General features: G+C 45.8%; 1 protein-coding gene across 50 annotated transcripts in view; it reads right to left on the reverse strand.

Annotated features, from left to right (window-relative positions):
• Positions 1-2,771: 2,771 nt before the first annotated feature.
• Positions 2,772-23,999, reverse strand: part of RIMS2 (regulating synaptic membrane exocytosis 2) — a 990,720-nt gene continuing 969,492 nt past the window's right edge. For all 50 annotated transcript variants that reach the window (XM_075353016.1, XM_075352970.1, XM_075352974.1 and 47 more), the window contains 4 exons: positions 22,889-23,001; positions 14,233-14,334; positions 8,762-8,901; positions 2,772-6,736 (listed from right to left, as the gene is read on the reverse strand). In XM_075353016.1, the coding sequence (XP_075209131.1) occupies positions 6,518-6,736; positions 8,762-8,901; positions 14,233-14,334; positions 22,889-23,001 (574 nt within the window). In that variant the 3' untranslated portion in view covers positions 2,772-6,517. The remainder of the gene's footprint in view (positions 6,737-8,761; positions 8,902-14,232; positions 14,335-22,888; positions 23,002-23,999) is intronic.

Raw genomic sequence — 23,999 nt, forward strand, 5'->3', positions numbered from 1 at the left:
CTTGCTCATCACAGCCCAGCATCGCTCCTGCTTGAGCGCTCTGCAGCGAAGACTGAGTGAGCAGGGAGATGATTGGCTGTGATGAGCGGTGAAACTTCATCCACAGTCCAGTCACTCACGGACACTGGGGCCAACCGCGGTGATGTCAGGTGAGCAGGAAGTTGACGTGACATCACTGGATCCCCGAAGTCACGGAGTCCGGGGGTCACACGATGGGGAAGAGCGGTCTGCAATAGTGCGGCTCACAGACACTATTGGCAACACAAAGCATTTGCGACAAACATTGTTTCTCAACATAATATTGATATGACCAATAATGAATATGGGTGAACCACCCCTTTAATCCCTGTGCAATATAGAGGAAATCCTGAAACCAATCACCTGTGCAATTCTGTGAAAATCCTGAAAACATGATCTGTTGGTGAGCCTTGAAGACTGGAGTTGAGAAACACTGCTAGTCTAATCAATGCTTCTAGGAGACAATAACTTCATACATACCGCATCCAATGGATCAACACACAATTTTTTCTCTGCTAGATTTGTATGGAATCTAACAAAATAAAAGGCACCAAAAGAACAAAACATGCAGGAACCAATTACAATATGGCCCTGTGCTAGGCTGCACAGTGGCCCTGCAGCTCCCTATTTCAAAGCTTAATACATACGAAGATGGATAACTTGCTAAAGGAAACCTGTCAGCAGATTTTTCATTCATAAACCAAATCTACCACCTTCAGCAACCCCTGTTCTGCTTACCATAAAGATGCATATTATCCCCTGACTCCCCCTGTATACTCCCCAAATAAATTTTGAAAATCTTGCGCACTGTATGTAAATTTGGTCTGATGGGCAGGTTTGCTGTTCCTCCTCTTTATGTTGATACCCATCCTCTTGTTATGATTGATTCTGCATCATCCTCATAGCCAAGTAAAATCTCGTGCCTGCGCAGTAACCTTGCCATTTCGCGCATGCGCACTTTTGTATTAGGCTTTGCCTACAGCATGGCAAAGCAGAGTGCACCTGTGCGAGTCGGAGATGTCTCTGCGCATGTGCGAGTTTTCACCCAGCTATGTGGATGACGGAGCAGGGGACATCCACATCAATTATAAGAAGATGGCTATCAGTGCAGAAGATTTTCAAACGGTATTGGAGGGTATACAGGGGGAGTCAGGGGATAATATGCACCTTTACGGAATGCAGCACAGACACTGCTGAAGGTGGTAGTTTTGGTTTATATATAAAAAATCTGGTGACAGATTCCCTTTAACAACTGCATTTTCTTACTAAAAAGCACGCTAGAGTAAGATGTGCAGGTTCAATCAAGGGGTGTATGCACCCGAACTCCTCTTATGTATATGCATATATGCAGTGCTTGTGTGGCTATAAACCATTTTGAAAATTAATTTATTCGAGTCATGACCCCCCCCTTCCCCAGTATATGGTGATTTATACATTTCAAGATTCTTCCAGTATATGGCGATTTATTCATTCCATGACCCCTTCAGTATATGATTTATTCATACCATGACCACTGGAGGGGTGTTTTATATGGTGATTTATTCATACCATGACCCCTCCGGTATATGGTGATTTATTCATACCATGACCCCTCCGGTATATGGTGATTTATTCATACCATGACCCCTCCGGTATATGGTGATTTATTCATACCATGACCCCTCCGGTATATGGTGATTTATTCATACCATGACCCCTCCGGTATATGGTGATTTATTCATACCATGACCCCTCCAGTATATGGTGATTTATTCATACCATGACCCCTCCAGTATATGGTGATTTATTCATACCATGACCCCTCCAGTATATGGTGATTTATTCATACCATCACCCCTATGCTATAATGCTATATGGTGATTTATTCATACCATGACCCCTCCAGTATATGGTGATTTATTCATACCATCACCCCTATGCTATAATGCTATATGGTGATTTATTCATACCATGACCCCTCCAGTATATGGTGATTTATTCATACCATGACCCCTCCAGTATATGGTGATTTATTCATACCATGACCCCTCCAGTATATGGTGATTTATTCATACCATCACCCCTATGCTATAATGCTATATGGTGATTTATTCATACCATGACCCCTCCAGTATATGGTGATTTATTCATACCATCACCCCTATGCTATAATGCTATATGGTGATTTATTCATACCATGACCCCTCCAGTATATGGCGATCAATTCATACCATAACCCCTTCGGTATATGGCGATTAATTCATACCATGATCCCTTCGATATATGGTGATTTATTGATACCATGACCCCTCCAATATATGGTGATCTTTTCATACATGACCCCTCTGGTATACGGCGATTAATTCATACCATGACCCCTCCGGTATATGGTGATTTATTCATACCATGACCCCTCCGGTATATGGTGATTTATTCATACATGACCCCTCCGGTATATGGTGATCTTTTCATACATGACCTCTCCGGTATACGGCGATTAATTCATAACATGACCCCTCCGGTATATGGTGATTTATTCATACCGTGACCCCTCCGGTATATGGTGATTTATTCATACCGTGACCCCTCCGGTATATGGTGATTTATTCATACCGTGACCCCTCCGGTATATGGTGATTTAATCATACCATGACCCCTCCGGTATATTGTGAAGTGTAATACTTTCGTGTTTTTTATTTCCTTTCAAACCAATATCCCCAAATATTCATTCAAAACGTCAAACCCTTGAAAAGAAAACAGCATGACCGCAAACGTGTAAAGAAAATGTTTTATTTAAAGTGTTAAATACCACCATCGTAATTAATATGCTTTACATTAGTTGGTGCTCATTTGCAAGGCTAATCCGCCATATCACTCAACTGTAAATTCCTCTTGCTTTTAAAACGTACTATGTACAAGACTGCAGTAGTCACCGGGATAGTGCGGATACATGACTATACCATGGGCACAGCTGCAGACATCATGTGAAATAAAAAAAAAATACATCAATTTTTTTTTCTTTAAAATAAATACTGCATAATGATACTTATGTACAAATCTTATATACGGTCTTGTTCTCCCTATAAAAATTAGAAAGAAAAAAATGCATCTTGGGATTTTTTTTTTTTATTTTCAGAAAATAACATATTACATTGCATTTTCAATACCAGAAATTGTTATTTATGACGTGATGATACTGTAGATGGTACGGATATGTGCTTGTATATATATATATATATATATATATATATATATATATATATATATATATATATATATATATATGCACATACTACTTTTGCTGGTTCACAGCCGTCTAGATTAACTTTATTGACTCCATAATTCATATTACATTTGGTGATCTATCTACTTCATTGCTATTCAACTACTTTCATTTAAAAGGCAATTAAACGGCTAGAAGGCCTCATGTATCAAATCTGCCTAACTGAAAATCAGGCCTTGTTTTGCCCATACCAACCAATCAGGACTCAGCTTTCATCTCTTAAGCTCCTTTGAAAAATGAAAGCTGAGTTCTGATTGGTTGCTATGGGCTGATTTTCCATTAGACAGATTTGATAAATGAGGCCTACTAGCAGAAAATCAGGCCTTGTTATGCCTATAGCAACCATTCAGGGATAAGCTTTCATCTCCTAAGCTCCTTTGAAAAATAAAAGCCAAGTTCTGATTGGTTGCTATGGGCTGATTTTCAATTAGACAAGATTTGCTAAATGAGGCCTGCTAGCAATAAATCAAGCCCTGTGATGCCCGTAGCAACCAATCGGAACACAGCTTTTATTTTTCCATAGCAGCTTAAGAAATGAAAGCCGAGCTCTGATTGGTTACTATGGGCAACACAAGGCCCGATTTTGATTTAGAGGCCTACAATATTTTTATACTTCTTTTTTTTCCGCCAAATGATACCGGTTTAGGGGGGAAAGGATAATGTAAATTACTGATATTCTTCCGTGAGCTGTCACATTCAAATAATCAAAATCATTGCTGTCTATGTGTGTGCTTACGGATGTGTATCTTCATATACACACATTCTTATGCATAAACACATATATAAATATGCCTATTCACATTTGTGTACGTAAACACAAACTTACATGTAAGTATACCGTATGTCTGCATATAAACAATTTACAGTATATGCACATAAAAAAAAAACTAAACTTCTATGTGCATTTTATATCACTCTATTGTTCATTATGGGAAGAGGTAGAGAAACTATGACTCTCCAGCCGATGTGGAACCGGACGCCATAACACCCTATAGCTGGTATTCTGGGACTTCTAGTTGTACAAGAGCTGGAGAGCCACAGGCTACCTAAGAATTTGGGAAAATAGGAAAAAAAAGGCAATATTGTATTTCACTGGTGGAGCCGATGAAATATATAATATATACTTTAAAATTTCAAGTTGCAATACTCTCAACACACCCAAACACATATTTTTGGTATCCATCTTAGGAGGGGATTGAACAGGGATGTCCTACAGAACTCAACAGTTGTGTTCCCAAGATTGCGGGTCCACAAATATGGCAGCCAGAGCCCCAGCGGACAAATGTTCTATATATTAATATATATTTCTATAACAACCTCACTGTTTTTTGTTTGTTTTTTTACTTTAATGTTATGAGTGCCATCAGCCAGCCAGACGATTAGTCATTTCCGGCCAAGACACCGAGTGAACTGTCCTTAGTAACAAAGCATTGGAAAAGTTCGACCTTCGTAGCACTGAAAATTAAAGCGCAAGTAAAAACGTCACCTGGTATGATACAGAACTCTGACAAAGTGCAAAAAAGGGCGTCCGTTCTTTTAAAAATAGTGGATACTATAATGTTCCATGGTCGGAATTTCAGTTTTAACCCTCAAGAGAACAATGCTCGGTGCTGAAAAGAATTTTTTTTCTTTCCTATTTTTTTTTTTATTTTTAAATGGCCACGTAAATTGAAATATTTTTATATTTTTGTCCCGTTAAGACTCAATTGGATGGTGAAAAAAATAGTTACCATGCACTGTACAAGATATTGCAAAAAAGTTCAAATATCTTCTATATCAAATACATGCTGAATTACCTTAGGTATTCTCAAGCCATGTTGCAAAAATAGTTTTCAACATGCTTGAAATAAAGAAAGGTTGCTATGCAATGGAAGCCGGGAGACTGGACGCTTCCATTCTTGCCAGGTCAAACTAGGTAATTTTTTTTTTTTTTTTTAATGTCAAAGAATTCAAGAACGCAGGGTTAAAAAGTCTGCAAAACCTTTTTTTTTTTTCACATAAAGGCTAAAGGAGCAGTCATGGCACACGATGGGCAGGTTGGGGATCGGGGGGAAAAATGTGTGCGCCATTTTCAAACATTGGAGTCAGAAAAGAGATCTGGGAGATACATAGGACTGAAGGGCACAATGCAAAAAATTGGGGATCGGTGGGAGAAGACAGGAGAGACATGTACAATTTGCACATCATGTTAAACTTTACAAGGCTTGTACCTTTCACATTTAAATAAATTGTATATGTTACATTTATTTCTTGTCACATAAAGAGAATTTTTTTTAATATTTGCTAGAAAGATTTTTTGTTTTTTATTTTACCATTTTAATATACGTCTGCCAAAACACAGACCAGGATTGTTTTTTTTTTATTTTTTTCGGCGGTTTTCTTTTTTTAAGAATGAGAACAATTGGTTTGTCTTTGTTTCACGCTGTTGCATTCTCTCCCCTTTTTTAAAACCATGCACTAGTGAAATTTGCTCTGTTTAAAAAGAATAGAAATTGTTGAAAATGGCTGTATCTTTTCGGTCATTCTTTTTTCTCTTTTATTTTTTTTTTGCAAGTTGCAGCCCAAAGAAAAGGATTTCAATGTTCAATTAGATCCATGTCCATGCAAAATGAATTAAAAAAAATAAAATAAATAAAAGAAAAACAAAAAAGTTTAGTTCTTTAATTATGGATTGATCACGGACCAAAATCTTCCCCGGAGAAATCATTGTATAATGGATTCCTTGGATGATTATACTTTAAGCTAACTTCTTCAGACCATGGGGCCTATGTGACCTACCACCATGTTCATCTGGAATAACACTGGTGTTCTGTCTTACGCCATCATCTTCCACCGTTTTTCTTTTGGGTTCCCAGCCCTTGGGGGCAAATACAAAAAGAAAATTTTGCAACAACGTGATATGCCACTGACAATGACTTTCGTTGTATGAAGCATTTCTTTTATTTTCTAGTATCAGTAATCCATGGCTTCAGATTCAACTAGAACTGAGCTTCACCGATCTCCACACCTTGGTTAGCTCCACTCCACCTGAGAGCCTTCTATAGCGCACAATGTGTGCAACTTCCACTGAGAACACAGGATCGCTCCTTATCCCTAGAAACAGGCTCAGAGGACACAACATTAAGCATGCAGTGTTTGCCAGGGTTTGCGACCTGTCAGATTTTGATTTCTTGTGATTTTGTTGTTTGTTAATTTTTTGAAACGCTGGTTGCAGAAGACAACAGTTTTTCACAGGTGCTATGACCGAGCGTAAGAAGGTCCTGTGGAGCTTTCCAGAGATGACTGGGACGCTCTCCGGGTTAAAGGAGCTAATGTTGGGTCTACTAGAGAGGAAGGGGGGAACAGTTTAAACCATCCAATCACCATATTGGACAGGTCCAGTTCATCTAATAGTATCTGTGCTACACCCATAAATGACTTGTGATCCATACGTCCATAGTCGCCCCAAACAATTATCTGTTGAAATAAAAGAAATTATATAGATCAGTTTAACCCAAGGATACACAAAACTGGTGACACATTCAGATCTCTAATTCTTTGTGAAGGTCTTGTGTTTACAGGTAACCCCAGGGGGCACTGTATGCTGTGGTGTAAACCCTAGGGGGCACTGTATGCTCTGGTGTAAACCCTAGGGGGCACTGTATGCTCTGGTGTAAACCCTAGGGGGCACTGTATGCTGTGGTGTAAACCCTAGGGGGCACTGTATGCTCTGGTGTAAACCCTAGGGGGCACTGAATGCTGTGGTGTAAACCCTAGGGGGAACTGCATGCTGTGGTGTAAACCCTAGGGGGCACTGAATGCTGTGGCGTAAATCCTAGGGGGCACTGTATGCTGTTGTGTAAACCCTAGGGGGAACTATGTGCTGTGGTGTAAACCCTAGGGGGCACTGTATGCTCTGGTGTAAACCCTAGGGGGCACTGTATGCTCTGGTGTAAACCCTAGGGGGCACTGAATGCTGTGGTGTAAACCCTAGGGGGAACTGCATGCTGTGGTGTAAACCCTAGGGGGAACTGTATGCTGTGGTGTAAACCCTAGGGGACACTGAATGCTGTGGTGTAAACCCTAGGGGGCACTGTATGCTCTGGTGTAAACCCTAGGGGGCACTGTATGCTGTGGTGTAAACCCTAGGGGGAACTGTATGCTGTGGTGTAAACCCTAGGGGACACTAAATGCTGTGGTGTAAACCCTAGGGGGCACTGTATGCTGTGGCGTAAACCTTAGGGGGCACTGTATGCTGTGGTGTAAACCCTAGGGGACACTGAATGCTGTGGTGTAAACCCTAGGGGGCACTGTATGCTCTGGTGTAAACCCTAGGGGGCACTGTATGCTGTGGTGTAAACCCTAGGGGGAACTGTATGCTGTGGTGTAAACCCTAGGGGACACTGAATGCTGTGGTGTAAACCCTAGGGGGCACTGTATGCTGTGGCGTAAACCTTAGGGGGCACTGTATGCTGTGGTGTAAACCCTAGGGGGCACTGTATGTTCTGGTGTAAACCCTAGGGGGCACTGAATGCTGTGGTGTAAACACTAGGGGGCACTGAATGCTGTGGTGTAAACCCTAGGGGGCACTGTATGTTCTGGTGTAAACCCTAGGGGGCACTGAATGCTGTGGTGTAAACACTAGGGGGCACTGAATGCTGTGGTGTAAACCCTAGGGGGAACTGTATGCTGTGGTGTAAACCCTAGGGGGCACTGTATGCTCTGGTGTAAACCCTAGGGAGCACTGTATACTATGGTGTAAACCCTAGTGGGCACTATATGCTGTGGTGTAAACCCTAGGGGAAACTATATGCTGTGGTGTAAACCCTAGGGGGCACTGTATGCTGTTGTGTAAACCCTAGGGGGAACTATGTGCTGTGGTGTAAACCCTAGGGGGAACTATATGCTGTGGTGTAAACCCTAGGGGGAACTATATGCTGTGGTGTAAACCCTAGGGGGCACTGTATGCTGTGGTGTAAACCCTAGGGGGCACTGTATGCTCTGGTGTAAACCCTAGGGGGCACTGTATGGTCTGATGTAAACCGTAGGGTGCACTGTATGGTCTGGTGTAAACCCTAGGAGACACTGTAAGCTGTTGTGTAAACCCTGGGCAGCACTGTATGCTATATGGTGTAACCATAGGCTGCACTGTCCTAGGGGGCACTATATGCTGTTGTGTAAACCCTGGGTGGCACTGTACGCTATGGTGTAAACCCTAGGGGGCACTGTATGCTATGGTGTAAACCCTAGGGGGCTCTGTATGCCCTGGTGTACACCTTAGGGGGCACTCTATGCCCTGGTGTATACTGAGGGGGGAGCAATGCAAGAAACAAAGATTCCACATATCATCTACCACCCCAACAGGCCCTCTGCCATACATAGCAAGATCTCCTGTTCCTATACTTATGAGTCCCAGGAAAAACAAATTCAAGGGAAGAGAAAACAACTGTGACAGGCAAAAAGTTTCAATCTCTATATTTCTCAGGGTAAAAGCCCACTTACCTGTAAAACCTTTCCTTGCGGTGATTCTTCAAAAGATAACTGTTGCTGGTATAAAGGCTCCAGCGTTTTTCTTGCTACTTTTGTTTTCTTTTTGGCTATGCAGACCCCATTTTCCAAAAGATACACCTTTACATACGGTGCTGTGGGAGAGACAGAGAGATGTGGCGTTAGTCCCTTCTTGCACACTGTGTAATGAGCCTCGTAGGCAGGATGTGAAAAATGACATATCAATGGGACTCGCCATTGATCAGGCTGAATAATGACATTATCATAATTTCTCATTTCCAGTTGGTGTACAAAGCAAATGATGAGATTCATTAGCTGCGTGTATTCATAAAGTGACAGTGCGGAGAGGATAAATGTGGAGATTATCCTGACAACAAATAACCAAGACAATTAATTACAGAGTAATAGAGCGCATTTCCAATCCGCCAAGGACTACGCTACTTTGTGTTTTATAGCTGTCAATCGGATGTTTAATTCTGGATTATTGGTGGTTACAAAATGTTATTTTTCCCTTCTGTAGATCCAGTATAATACAATGGTAATTGTTCTTTATTTAAAGGGCTATTCTGATCATATCTCCATACACATTAGATTAGAGTTGGTCAAACCCACTGACTAGCTGATGTGTATGGGGGTCTCCAAAGTCCTTCCCAACAGCTGAGGTCCAGGAGGATAAGGATCATAAAACGCCCCATCCTTTTGTTTTCAGGGGAGACTCTGACAACAACTTGCTCCACTTTGACTACTGAAAACACACGAACGCTCGGCTGTGTGGGGGAGTTGGAAGGCGGTTGGGTAGTCACCTGGTAGCTATTTCATGTGTATGATCATCTTAAGTCATAAATGACCCCCACTGTGGCCGTCAAAACGACTTAGAAATGAACGGCGTGCTTGGAGTTGTATATTAGTGCACATAAATGCGTAATAGATTGTGATGAACTGCTGGTATATCGCACATACAGTAGTGAGGTTTTGCTGAAGGCTTACAATAACAATAAGGCCTCAAGGACACGTTGAGTATTTGATAAGATTTTACATCAGTAATTGTAAGTAAGATGAGTGAACCCGAACTGTGAGTTTATCTCTTTTGACTTACAGGTTAGTAATGAGGGGGGGGTGTCATAGAACCCTTCCCATTACTAACCTAAAGGCCCTGTTACATGCAACGACATCGCTAACGAGATGTCGTTGGGGTCACGGAATTCGTGACGCACATCCGGACTCGTTAGCGACGTCGTTGCGTGTGACACGTACGAGCGACCGCTAACGATCAAAAATACTCACCTTATCGTTGATCGTTGACACGTCGTTCATTTCCATAAAGTCGTTGCTGGTTCAGGACGCAGGTTGTTCGTCATTCCTGAGGCAGCACACATCGCTACGTGGGACACCCTGGAAACGACGAACAGCAACGTACCTGCGTCCAGCCAGCAACGAGGTGGGCGTGACTTTCATGCGGCTGCTCTCCGCCCCTCTGCTTCTAATTGACGCCTGACGTGTGATGCCGCACGAACCACCCCCTTAGAAAGGAGGCTGTTCGCCTCCCACAGCGACGTCGCTAGGAAGGTAAGTAGTGTGACGGGTACTAGCGATATTGTGCGCCACGGGCAATGATTTGCCCGTGACGCACAAACGACGGGGGCGGGTGCTTTCATGAGCGACATCGCTAGCGATGTCGCTGCATGTAAAGCCCCCTTTAGGCTTGATGACAGCTGTGATTTTTGAAAAATCACAGCTGTCATCATCCCCATATATTAACTCGATTGCCACCGTACCAGGGCACTTGGGATGAGCCAGATAAAGCACCAGAATTAGTGCATCTAATGGGATACACCAATTCTGGGCAGCTGTGGGCTGCTATTTTCAGGTGGGAAGGGCCAATATCTATGGCTCTTTCCACTCTGAGAATACCAGCCCCCAGCTGTCAACTTTAGCTTGGCTGGTTATCAAAAATGGAAGAGAACAAATGCCGCTTTTTTTTTTAAATGATTTATTTAAAACATTTTTTTTATAACCAATCATGGTAAAGCGGACTATTGGGGGGTGGAGCTCGTACTTGTCTTGTTTTACCTGCGCTGGTTCTCAAAAATATTGTGTGATCCCACGCCATTTTTTTTTAAAGTTATTTTTACACTTCCATACAGGAAACTGGTCTGCAACCAATCACGGATGCCGACACAGAGTGTGGGGAGCATATATAGCAGTCTGCAACCAATCACAGACGTATGCACAGAGGGTTTGTGGGTGAAGCAGTGAATATGTTCATGAACTTTAATGAGTGGGCCTAGAAAAGAGTCTGACAGCAGTGTTATCTTCCAGGAAACACTGTATGTATAACTGTCTTGCTCTTACCCCAATTTAGCTTCCTTTTGTGGCCCTCTATTCCTCACTATTTTGCAGCACAGAACTTCTCATGCCCTTTGACTTGTATGGGGTTTGTTGCCAGGGTCAAGTTCAGCTCCTGAACCAAACTTTTTTGTTCAGTCTGTGTGGATTCGGCAAACCCGAATATCCACGGGTCTGCTCATCTCTATTTGTAAGCCAAAACCAGGAGCGGGTAAAAAATGTAGAAGTTGAGCCTGTCTTTCTGTTAAACTTTTCCTCTTCACTGTTCCACTCCTGGTTTTGGCTACAAACACTGAGGAAAAAAACTGACCAAATACTGAATGTGTGGACGTGGCCTAATTCCATCTTTCTTGGGCTACTTTTAACAGTTTGTCTGTATTCTGTGTCCAAGGTCTTCATCAGTAGATTCTCAATGGAAATCTCGGATGTAAATGTTAAAGATCCCATACACATTAAATAAAAGTTGTCCAAACCTGCTAATTTTGGCGGGATCAGCCTACTGCTTAATGTGTAAGGGTACCGTCACACTTTAGCGACGCTCCAGCGATCCCACCAGTGATCTAACCTGGTCAGGATCGCTGGTGCATCGCTACATGGTCGCTGGTGAGCTGTCAATCAGGCAGATCTCACCAGCGACCAGCCCCCAGCAACACGTGAAAGTGATTCTGCGCTTGGTAACTAAGGTAAATATCGGGTAACCAAGCGCTTGGTTACCCGATATTTACCTTGGTTACCAGCGCACACCGCTTAGCGCTGGCTCCCTGCACTCCTAGCTAGAGTACATAATCGGGTTAATAAGCAAACCGCTTTGCTTATTTACCCGATGTGTACACCGGCTACGTGTGCAGGGAGCCGGCACTGGCAGCCTGAGAGCGGCGTACGCTAGTAACCAAGGTAAATATTGGGTAACCAAGCAAAGCACTTCGCTTGGTTACCCGATGTGTACCTCGGTTACCAGCGTCCGCAGCTTGCAGACGCCGGCTCCCTGCACATTCAGATCGTTGCTCTCTCGCTGTCAAACACAGCGGTGTGTAACGAGCAGCGATTTCACAGCAGGGGCCAGATCGCTGCTCAGTGTCACACACAGCGAGATCGCTGATGAGGTCACTGGTGCGTCACAAAAACCGTGACTCAGCAGCGATCTCGCTTGCGATCTCGCTGTGTGAGAAGTACTCCTAAAAGGAGTGTAAAAGAAGGACCATTGGGAGGTTGGAATTAAAGCTCCCAATCCTTTTGTTCGGCAGGGAGATAATGTCCAGGAACAAAAGCATTCCTATGGGGGTGAGATAGCTGGCAGCCGAATGACTCCAGTGTACAACTATCTGATATGCATGTCCAGCTTTAAGGTACCGTCACACATAACGAGATATCTAGCGAGACGCAGTAGCGATCCCGTTAGCGATCTCGTTATGTGTGACACCTACCAGCGATCAGGCCCCTGCTGTGTGATCGCTAGTCGAACCCGAATGGTCCAGGCCATTTTCTTCAAAGGCGATGTCCTGCTGGGCAGGACACATCGCTGTGTTTGACACTGTGTGACAGGGTCACAGTGACTGCGGAGATCGTTATACAGGTCGCTACTGCGACCTGTATCGTTCCTGCATCGTTGGTAAGGTCTGACTGTGTGACATCTCACCAGCGACTTACCAGCGATCCCTATCAGGTCGCCTCGTTTTCGGGACACTGGTAAGTCGTTGTGTGTGACTGGGCCTTAACACATAGCGAGGTCAAGTATTATCCAGGGGACTTTTTAATTGTGGCTACCTTGGGCATTATTTGTGTTAAATTTATCAAAAATGTCATAAAAAGTATGATAAATTTGTAGCTCCTTTATGCACCATCCCCATGCCGGACTGCGCTTGCAACATTTCTGGCAACTCTTTAAAAAGTCGCATTTCATAAATCTGCGCAAACCCTAATTTGCATTGCTAACTATAACCACTTTTTAAAAGACGTGAGAGTGGCAAAAATTTTCAAAATGTACTTTTTTTTTTTTAAATGGCATGCGCCAAATTTATGTGACTTTTTAACACCAGAAAATTAGTGTAAAAGCTTTCATACACGTGTAAGGGGGTGGCCGGTAGAAGGTATTCATATTCCGTACTCTACAACATTTGGAGGCTCAAAGCGCCCTCTGCTGGAAAATCAGAACAGTTTGGAACCAGATTGTAAAGAGTGTGTTTCCTTGAAGGAAGCATTAGCAGGGAGCGCCACCTCAGCTGACAAGCTGACAAGTGTGGCACAGTTATAAGATATAAAAGGCGAAACTGGATACATAGAGGTGGAGTTGGCGACAAAACTACCTGGGGAAAGAATGTACACGCCACAGAGCGGGCCCATGTGGAAGCATCTAGAAGAGTGCTGAGACCAAAGAAGACCTAAGTTCCACAGTCATCTGAGCAACCCGAAGATTGAATACCGCGTTCCATCAACAGAGGAACCTGAAGACCGAATACCATTCATCACAAGAGGAACCCGAAGACTGAATACCCCAGTCCATCGCTGAGGAACCCGAAGACCGAACATCGAATATAACCATCAAGGGAAGATCATGCTAAAGCACTGAAGGCAGAATACCATACACAAGACGAGTACTGGACTATGCGGTCAAGTACCAAACAAAGACCGGACAGAGACAGACATCTACCACAGGGCAACTTCCGAGTGAGATGGACCTCCAGTTCCTGCTTTGTCGTACAGTATCGGGAGACTAACTATTTACTGTATTTATAGAACTGGTAATGTAAAGATTTGTAACAACTGAGTCAGAGTTTGTGAACTGCTAATGTGGATAGATTAACTTAGACCCCAAGTTTTTCCTATTACTTATTTACTGTGACTGTAGGCAGGGCGACGCCGACGTTCCCTCCCCCTTGAGGGAAGGATTGGGATTAAGCTAACATAAAAGGGAGTTGCTTGTTATAATTGTACAGTTGATAGCATGCCACCAATCAGTCAATTGTATTCTGTACAGAAGACTTTTCAGTATTCTCATTATCGTCACAGAGATTATTACAACGGCAATTAACACCTCTATATACAGTAGGTAGCAGAGGATCTGACATTTGCTCATATCCTCCTCCAGTATGAAAGAGATATGGAGCTTAGGGTGGTCTCACCTGGCAGTGTCTTTGATCCTGGTTTTACAACGAGACCCCGAGCTCTTATAATCTCCACTTCTAACTGTCCCTTCTTGTCCACCATCCCAACCTGGATGTCACCTATGGGAAAAAGAAGAATGACTATGTACACAACGTCACAGATGGATCTTATTCATTTACTGAATACAAATACAAGCAGATCTACTAAATGACCCCTTTCACATGTAATGCTAAGTGGGTGCAGAATGTGTTTATTTCAGCTTTAGCTATAAACCAGTCAAAGCTATGGAGAGACCTCTGTTTCCCTATTTCTTAGACTTGTTAGCAGTGTCCAGAACAAAAGTATCATCATATTCTCCATTACTACCGATTCGGCACATACAGAACTGCTCTACTTATTGCCCATGGAACTACCACAGATTACCGAGCGCTATGTACAGCAGTTCCATAGTCAATATTTGGAGCGGTGGTGTGTGTGCTTGATTGTCGCTGTATTTAAATGAGGTACTGCAGAGTTGCGGTCTCAGCGGTGCGACCCCCAGTGATCAGCAAATTATCACTTATCCTGTGAATAGGTGATAATTTACTAATTTGGTACAACCACTTTAAATGTGTGATCCTTCTTTCCTGAGACATTATCTGTCAGTGGAGAATCGAGAGGGACCCCCATGCACATTAGATAGTAAGGTGTTCCCACCTATTTTAAACTCTTACAGCTTAAGTGAAATGAAAACAGCAATGAATTATTGGAAACACCTTAATTTTTACACCTCAAAGTAATGCAAAGGAATAATGCACATGGAACCCTATGGGTCCATATCACTGAAAGACAGGCCATGAGTATCAATCCACAGTATCAATGTACACATTATTAAAGGGAATCTGTCAGCTGATTTTCTAGTATAATACTAATGTTATCTTTAAATAGGGCTTAAGTAGACCTTTCAGGATCAGTAAGTTGTATTGCTCTACGTTATCCTGTTATCTTGTTGTAAGCTCTGTAGAATTCAGTGGGACTTAGTGACTAGTCAAGCATATGTAGATACAAACTGCATATGCCCTGCTCCTCCCTTTCATCTCTCAGTGCTGGCATTAGGGAAAGTAAATCTGAACTGAATTTGCACTGCTGTGCCCAACCATATTCCCTCCCACCTCTCAGCAGTGATAGTGAATGCACTGCGAGGTGGGTGGGGGAAGCAGTGAATATGCAAATTGTATTTACATACACTTGATTAGTGTGCACAGGACACTAAAGCCCCCGTCATATTTAATGACTTACCAGCGATCCCGAAAACGATGTGACCCGATAAGGATCGCTGGTAAGTCGCTGGGAGGTCCCTGGTGAGATGTCACACAGTCAGAACTTACCAACGACGCAGTAACGATCAGCGACCTGTATAACGACCTCGGCGGGCGTTGGGACTGTGTTAGGAGGTCGTTGGTAGGCGTCAAACACAGCGATGTGTCCTGCCCAGCAGTCATCGCCTTTGAAGAAAATGGTCCCAACCATTCAGCAACGACTAGTGATCTCACAGCAGGGGCCTGATCGCTGGTAGGTGTCACACATAACGAGATCCTTGCTGCATCACAGAAACGGTGACGCAGCAACGATCTCGTTAGCGATCTCGTTGTGTGTGACGGGGCCTTAATAAATTCTACCAGCTTAATGCAAGATAACAGGATAAGGTAGAGCAATAAAACTTACTGATCCTGAAAAGTCTCCTTAAGCCCTATTTAAAGATAACATTAATATTGTACTACAAAATCACCTGACAGATTCCCTTTAATGACCGCGGACAGTAACATTAGGTTCCTGCAGTCATAGTGTTAATCCCCACCTGCTACTGTGGGCTGCCAGCGGGGATCCGCACACATGTCAGCTGATTTGTACAGCTGACATGTGTGCCTAGTAGGCAAGAGTGGAATCGCTATCCACCCATACCTGTTAACCCCTTAAATGGCGATGTCAAGATGTGACAGCGCGATATTAACGGCGATTGCGGTAGAAGTTTACTCACTGCCCGATATGGAAGTCACATGACGTGATCATGTGGATCCTGTGTTTGTCATGGTAGCACAGGGTCATGTGTTGACTCCTGTAGCTCACATGATTCAGGTCCTTTAACCAGCAGCCGAGTACTGCAGGTTAAAATAGATGAGCATTTCTCCCGGTCTGAGCGGTGCTGCTCTGATCGGGAGAAATGAATGTGCGATCAGACTGTTGATCCTTATAGTCCTCTTTTGGTACTAGTAAAATAAAAACAAAAAAGTTTAAAAAAGTTTTGAAAAATTAAAAAAATAAAAAAAAGAATTTTGTTTACTTACCGTAAATTCTTTTTCTTATAGTTCCGTATTGGGAGACCCAGACATTGGGTGTATAGCTTCTGCCTCCGGAGGACACATAAAGTACTACACTAAAAAGTGTAGCTCCTCCCTCTGAGCATATACACCCCCTGGATAACCAGATCTAGCCAGTTTAGTGCAAAAGCTGAAGGAGAATAGCCACCCACAAGTAAAGACAGAGCAAGAACCAGAACAACCGGAGCCTCTGTCTACGACAACAGCCGGTGATAACACGCGGAACAAGAAACTGCCAACAGGCAACAGGGAGGGTGCTGGGTCTCCCAATACGGAACTATAAGAAAAAGAATTTACGGTAAGTAAACAAAATTCTCTTTTTCTTTATCGTTCCTATGGGAGACCCAGACATTGGGACGTCTCAAAGCAGTCCATGGGTGGGAATAAACAGAAAAACTGAGAAGTAGGCGGAGCCTAACTTCACAAATGGGCGACAGCCGCCTGAAGGATGCGTCTGCCCAAGCTCGCATCTGCCGAAGCATGAGCATGCACTTGGTAGTGCTTTGAAAAGGTATGCAGACTAGTCCAAGTGGCAGCCTGACAGACCTGCTGAGCCGTAGCCTGGTGCCTGCGTGAGGACCAAATTGAGGTCCCAGGGATCCAAGGGCCGCCGGTAAGGCGGAATGATGTGAGACGCGCCCTGCATGAAGGTGCGGACCTGAGCCAGCCGGGCGATACGCCGCTGGAACAGCACTGACAGAGCCGAGACTTGTCCCTTGAGGGAATTGAGGGATAGTCCTAGCTGCAGACCGGACTGTAGAAAGGACAGAAGGGTCGGCAAGGAAAAAGGCCAAGGAGCATGGCCGGAAGAGCGACACCAGGACAGGAAAATTCTCCAGGTCCTGTGATAGATTTTGGCCGAGGAAGACTTCCGAGCCCGAGTCATAGTGGAGATGACTTCAGGAGGAATACCAGAAGCCGTCAAGATCCAGGACTCAAGAGCCACGCCGTCAATCTGAGAGCCGCAGAATTCTGGCGGAAAAACGGACCTTGTGAGAGAAGGTCTGGACGGTCCGGAAGATGCCACGGCACGTCTACGGACAGATGGAGCAGGTCTGGGTACCAAGCTCGCCTGGGCCAGTCCGGAGCAATGAGGATGACCCGACGGCCCTCCATTCTGATCTTGCGCAGAACTCTGGGCAAGAGAGCTAGAGAGGGAAACACGTAGGACAGACGAAACTGGGACCAATCTTGAACCAGAGCGTCCGCTGCAAAGGCCTGAGGATCGTGGGAGCGAGCCACGTAAACCGGAACCTTGTTGTTGTGTCGGGATGCCATTAGATCCACTTCCGGAGTGCCCCACTTGCGGCAGATTGACTGAAACACTGCCGGATGCAGGGACCACTCGCCACTGTCCACGGTTTGACGGCTGAGATAATCTGCTTCCCAGTTTTCCACGCCTGGGATGTGGATTGCGGATATGGTGGACTTGGAGTCCTCCGTCCATTGAAGGATGCGTTGAACCTCCAACATTGCCAGGCGGCTGCGTGTCCCGCCTTGGTGATTGATGTAAGCAACCGCTGTCGCGTTGTCTGACTGGACTCGGATGTGCTTGCCCGCCAAAAGGTGGTGTAAGGCTAGGAGAGCTAGAAGCACAGCTCTGGTTTCCAGCACATTGATCGAGAGGGCTGATTCGGACGGAGTCCAAGTGCCCTGTGCTCGGTGGTGGAGACATACCGCTCCCCAGCCGGATAGACTGACATCCGTGGTGAGGATCACCCAGGACGGGGCCAGGAAGGAGCGTCCCTGAGACAGAGAGAGGGGCCGAAGCCACCACTGAAGGGAGCCCCTGTTCTGTGGCGACAGAGCCACTAGCCTGTGCAAGGAGGAAGTCCGCTTGTCCCAACAGCCGAGAATGTCCAGCTGAAGAGGACGCAGATGGAACTGGGCCAAGGGAACAGCCTCCATTGACGCCACCATCTGACCCAGCACCTGCATTAGGTGCCTGATGGAATGACGGCGGGGCCTCAGCAGAGAGCGCACCGCCAGATGGAGGGACTGCTGTTTGACTAAGGGCAGCTTCACAAGTGCCGGCAGAGTCTCGAACTGCATCCCTAGGTACGTGAGCCTCTGGGTCGGAGTCAGAGTGGATTTGGGCAGATTGACAAGCCACCCGAATTGGGCTAGAGTGGCGAGAGTGAGCGAGACACTCCGCTGACAGTCTGCGCTGGATGAAGCCTTGACTAGAAGGTCATCCAGGTAAGGAATCACTGCCAACCCCTGGAGGTGCAGAACCGCAACCACTGCTGCCATGACCTTGGTGAATACTCGAGGGGCCGTGGCTAACCCGAAGGGGAGAGCCAAGAATTGGAAATGTTCCTCTCCGATTGCAAAACGTAGCCAACGCTGGTGTGAAACTGCAATTGGCACATGCAGATAGGCATCTCTGATGTCGATGGATGCCAGGAAATCTCCTTGGGTCATTGAGGCAATGACTGATCGCAGAGACTCCATGCGAAAATGCCGCACCTGAACATGCCTGTTGAGAAGCTTGAGAACCAGGATGGGCCGGAAGGAACCGTCCTTTTTGGGGACTAGGAAGAGATTTGAGTAGAAACCTCTGAACCGTTCCCGGGCGGGAACCGGTACAATTACTCTGTTGGCCTGCAAGGATGCCACGGCCTGAGAGAAGGCGGCGGCCTTGGAGCAGGGGGGAGTTGACAGAAAAAATCTGTTTGGCGGGCTGGAAGAGAATTCTATCCTGTAGCCGTGGGAGATGATATCCCGCACCCACTGATCGGAGACGTGTTGAAACCACACGTCGCCAAAGTGGGAGAGCCTGCCACCGACTAAGGACGTTGCTGGTGCGGCCAGATAGTCAAGAGGAGGCTGCCTTAGTGGCAGCAGCTCCTGCGGTCTTCTGTGGATGCGCCTTTGTGCGCCAGTTGGGTTTTTGGTCCTTGGCTGAGTTAGTGGACGAGGCCGAGGGCTTAGAGGATGACCAGTTGGAGGAACGAAAGGAACGAAACCTCGACTGGTTCCTACCCTGGGCAGGTTTCCTGGTTTTAGTTTGTGGCATGGAAGTACTCTTCCCGCCAGTAGCTTCCTTAATAATTTCATCCAGTTGTTCACCGAATAGCCTGGATCCAGCAAAAGGGAGCCCAGCAAGGTACTTCTTTGAAGAAGCATCTGCCTTCCACTCTCGAAGCCACAAGATCCTGCGGATAGTGAGGGAATTAGCCGAAGCCACCGCAGTGCGGTGAGGAGTCTCCAGCATGGCAGACATGGCATAGGATGAAAAAGCTGAAGCTTGGGAAGTTAAGGCAACCATTTCGGGCATAGATTCCCTGGTGAGGGAATGCATCTCCTCTAGAGAAGCAGAGATGGCTTTGAGAGCCCACACTGCTGCAAAAGATGGGGAGAACGAGGCCCCTGCCGCCTCATATACATATTTGGCCAGAAGGTCAACCTGGCGGTCAGTGGAATCCTTAAGAGAGGTGCCATCAGCCACTGATACAACGGTCCGGGCTGAGAGTCTAGACACCGGAGGGTCTACCTTTGGTGAATGAGCCCACTCCTTGACCACCTCAGGTGGAAAGGGAAAACGGTCATCAGAACCACGCTTTGGGAAGCGTTTGTCAGGACAGGCCCTAGGCTTAGTCACAGTGGCCTGAAAACTGGAGTGGTTAAAGAACACACTCCTTGTCCTCTTAGGCAAGGTAAACTGGTGCTTTTCTGCCAGAGAGGGTTGCTCCTCTGATACTGGCGGATTGAGGTGCAGTACAGAATTAATGGACGCAATCAAATCACTAACATCTGAGTCACTTTCGGACAGATCAATGGGCCACATGGAGGTAGCCTCCGAGCCCCCAGTAAAGGCATCCTCCTCGTCCTGCGAGTCAGCTCTTGAATTAGAGCCGCGGGACGAGGAAGGAGAGGGGACCCTGCGTCTCCTTTTAGGAGGACGGGGTCTGGGACCAGATGAAGAATCCTCTATGAGCTCCGCTGAGATAGCCCTAGCAGCAGAGGCGCCCTGAGAAGGGGGCTGATGCACGTTCAGCAAAGTCCGGGACAGCTGTCCCATGGAGTCGGCAAAAGACTGGGAGATTGACCTAGAGAAGGATTCTACCCAAGCCGGGGGTTCAGCCACCGGAGCCGAAGCAGCCGGAGGGACCACTGTGGGTGCGATTCCAGGCTGAGGCATTGTCAGGTTAGAGCAGTCATCACAATGTGGATATGTGCTCGGTTCAGGCAGCACGAGCTTACATGCAGTGCATACTGAGTACAGCCTTGCAGCCTTGCTCCTCGTGTGAGACATGCTGCTGGAGTGGGGGCTCTGAGCCAGAATGACCCCCAGAGAGTATATAAGAAGGTCCACAACCGGAGGTTGTGGATTACCAGACCGTTTGTGTGCCCTCCAGATCCCACAGCCCGGACCCCCAAGCAGCTTAGCAGGGATGCTGCAGCCAGCGCTGATCCAGAGAAAAACGCTGATAAAATGGCGCCGGAGCGAGGAGAGGGGGCGGGACCTGCTCTGAGAGCGGGATCTGGAGGGCCAAGGAGACTTACAGGGGAGGAGACATGTACTCAGAGAGGAGTGCCCCTCCCCTGTGCCGAACGGCCGCTGGGCGGAGCCGCACTGTCCCTCTGCATGATTGACACGCGAGGGCAGTGAAATCGAAAGTAGGCCTCCGGCGAAGCCGGGGCCTAAATTTGAGCGATGCGGCCGGCGCGCAGGCACCATCGGCGCGGTTCTCAGGCGACAACCAGAGAACCGGCCGGAAATGTCAGGAAAGTTACACAGCACACTCTCCCACCATAATAAAGTACCGGGACCCCCCGAATATAAACGTCTCAGGTACTTAGCTTGCTGAGACGCAGGGTTCCAAGTCCCTGGGGATGAGTGCTCCGTCCAGCAGGATCCTGAAGGGCTGCGGATGGAGACCGGTCTCCTGCAAAGCAAGGAAAACCGTGCTGGCTCCCACTTCAAGCCAGAGCCCGAGGGATGGTGAAGGAGCGCGGCATGTAAGGCTCCAGCCTTGGAATCAACCTTAACAACACCGCCGACACAGTGGGGTGAGAAGGGACATGCCGGGAGTCCAGGCTTGGACCCGCTTTTCTTCAAAAACTTTCCAAAAATGAAAAATCAGATGAGAATGCATGTGTGGATGTATGCCTCCTGAACACAAAGCAATGAACTGGCTAGATCTGGTTATCCAGGGGGTGTATATGCTCAGAGGGAGGAGCTACACTTTTTAGTGTAGTACTTTGTGTGTCCTCCGGAGGCAGAAGCTATACACCCAATGTCTGGGTCTCCCATAGGAACAATAAAGAAAAACCTAAAAGTTCAAATCACCCCCCTTTCGCCCCATTGAAAAAATAAAAAAATATACACACATTTAATGTCACCGCATTAAAAAACGCTAAATCTATCAAAATATAAAATCAATTAATCAGATCAGTAAATGGGCGTAGCAGCAAAAAAAATCCAAACACCAAAATTATGTTTTTTAGTCGCCACATATTTTGCGCAAAATGCAATAACAGGTGACCAAAATGTAGCATCGACACAAAAATGGTACCGTTAAAAACGTCAGCCCGAGATGCAAAAAATAACCCGTCACTGAGCCATAGATCCCGAAAAATGAAACTGCTACGGGTTACGGAAAATGGCGCAAAACGTACACCACTTTTTTCAGACAAACTTCTGATTTTTTTTTTAACCCCTTAGATAAAAGTAAACCTATTTGTTTAGTTTGGTGTCTACGAACTTGCACCGACCTCAGGCATCATACCCACACATCAGTTTTACCATACAGTGAACACTGTGAATAAAATATCTCAAAAACAATAGTGCAATAGCACTTTTTTTGCAATTTTTCCCGTACTTGCCATTTTTTTGCTGTTTTCCAGTACACTATATGGTAAAACTCATGGTTTAATTTGAAAGTACAGCTCGTTCCACAAAAAAGAAGCCCTCATATGACCAGATTGACTGAAAAATAAAAAAGTTACGTCTCTTGGAAGAAGAATTACAAAAATAAAAAAATGGAAAACGCAAAATCTGCCGGTCGTAAAGGTGTGAAAACATGCTTTACTCCCCCCTCCCTGGGTCCAGTACTGCTCCCAGTCTCTATTTTCTGCAGCGCTGATGTCACATCGACATGGTTTCAGCCAACAATTGAGCTCAGCGACTCGAATGGACAGCACAAGCCACTAAGCTCCGGTAACCTTTGCCTAGTACATTATCTTATATCATCCCCAGTTGCTCTGCAATATACAGCAAGTAAAATAAAAAGCTCTAGAGACTTGGACTGTCACTGTGACATTCTCTGGGACTTTCTTTATGAATTGTGAAAGAACAGAAATTACATACCCATAGAAGGAGTAGCTAAGGTCTGTCGTCCAACTAATTGTGCAGGACCAAGGCCATCGAGGAAGTCACTGAACTGACTGTCCGACCCCAACCGGACTCCAGGAAAAATTAGGCTGTAAAGAAGACAGAGACCATGGTTATCATACAGAAGGAGCAGAGCCAAGACTATCACAGACGATCACAGGCCGTGGAGCTGAATCTATCATTTGTCCGTCCCAAAATAAGGCTGAGATGAGCAGCATACTGTACACCACAGAAGGCCAATTTAGGATTTTTTCCAGGTGCCATGGGTCAACTGTCTTTCATCCCTGAGCTCTTTGAATTACAGGAGCAATTTAGGGTGTCTGTACCCCAATACAGATTTGGTAACAAACTGTCACGAGGTGTGTACTGAAAGACCTGGGGTTCCTAAACTGGCCCTCAGACTCGAGACCCTACACTGTCCCTTATCTCAAAAGGTAAGCTTGATGGTAGCCAGGTCTGAGCCCCCAACATGACCCTGACTCCTGTCTGAGCCCTGATCTTACTCCACCACCCTGGGAGCGGGCCGGAAACCTAGTAACAAAACCCCAGAAAAAAAATCAAGGACAAGAGAGAACGAAACCTCGTACACACTACACCCAAACACAAGGGAGAGATGATAAGTGTACAGGGGAATATAGAACAGGGTAGGAAATAAACTCACAATAGGGGAACATTCACACCACGCAGAAAAGCAACTGTAGTTCACCATGAACTGGATAACCACTGAGACCGGGATGGCTGAAGCTATCTGAGACGATCTCCTACTACACTCCCCAGCTTTAACCCCTTTACGACCGCCGATACGCCTTTTAACGGCGGTAAATAAGGGTACTTTTTCCGATCCGCCGCTTTTTAACGGCGGTCGGAAAAAAGGGTCTAGCGCCCCCCAGAGTCAGAAAATTTCCGGGGTCTCAGCTGCCGGGGGTAGCTGAGACCCTGGAGATCATGATTCGGGCCGGTTTTTCCGGTCCCCGCTCACCTGATGACCGGTATACACCGTATACCGATCATCAAGTTATAGTAAATGACCGCGCCGGTAAAAAATGATTTATCTCCCATCTGGCATGATCAAACATGCCAGATGGGA

Source organism: Anomaloglossus baeobatrachus, chromosome 6 (genome assembly GCF_048569485.1).
Source record: "Anomaloglossus baeobatrachus isolate aAnoBae1 chromosome 6, aAnoBae1.hap1, whole genome shotgun sequence".
NCBI lineage: Eukaryota > Metazoa > Chordata > Amphibia > Anura > Aromobatidae > Anomaloglossus > Anomaloglossus baeobatrachus.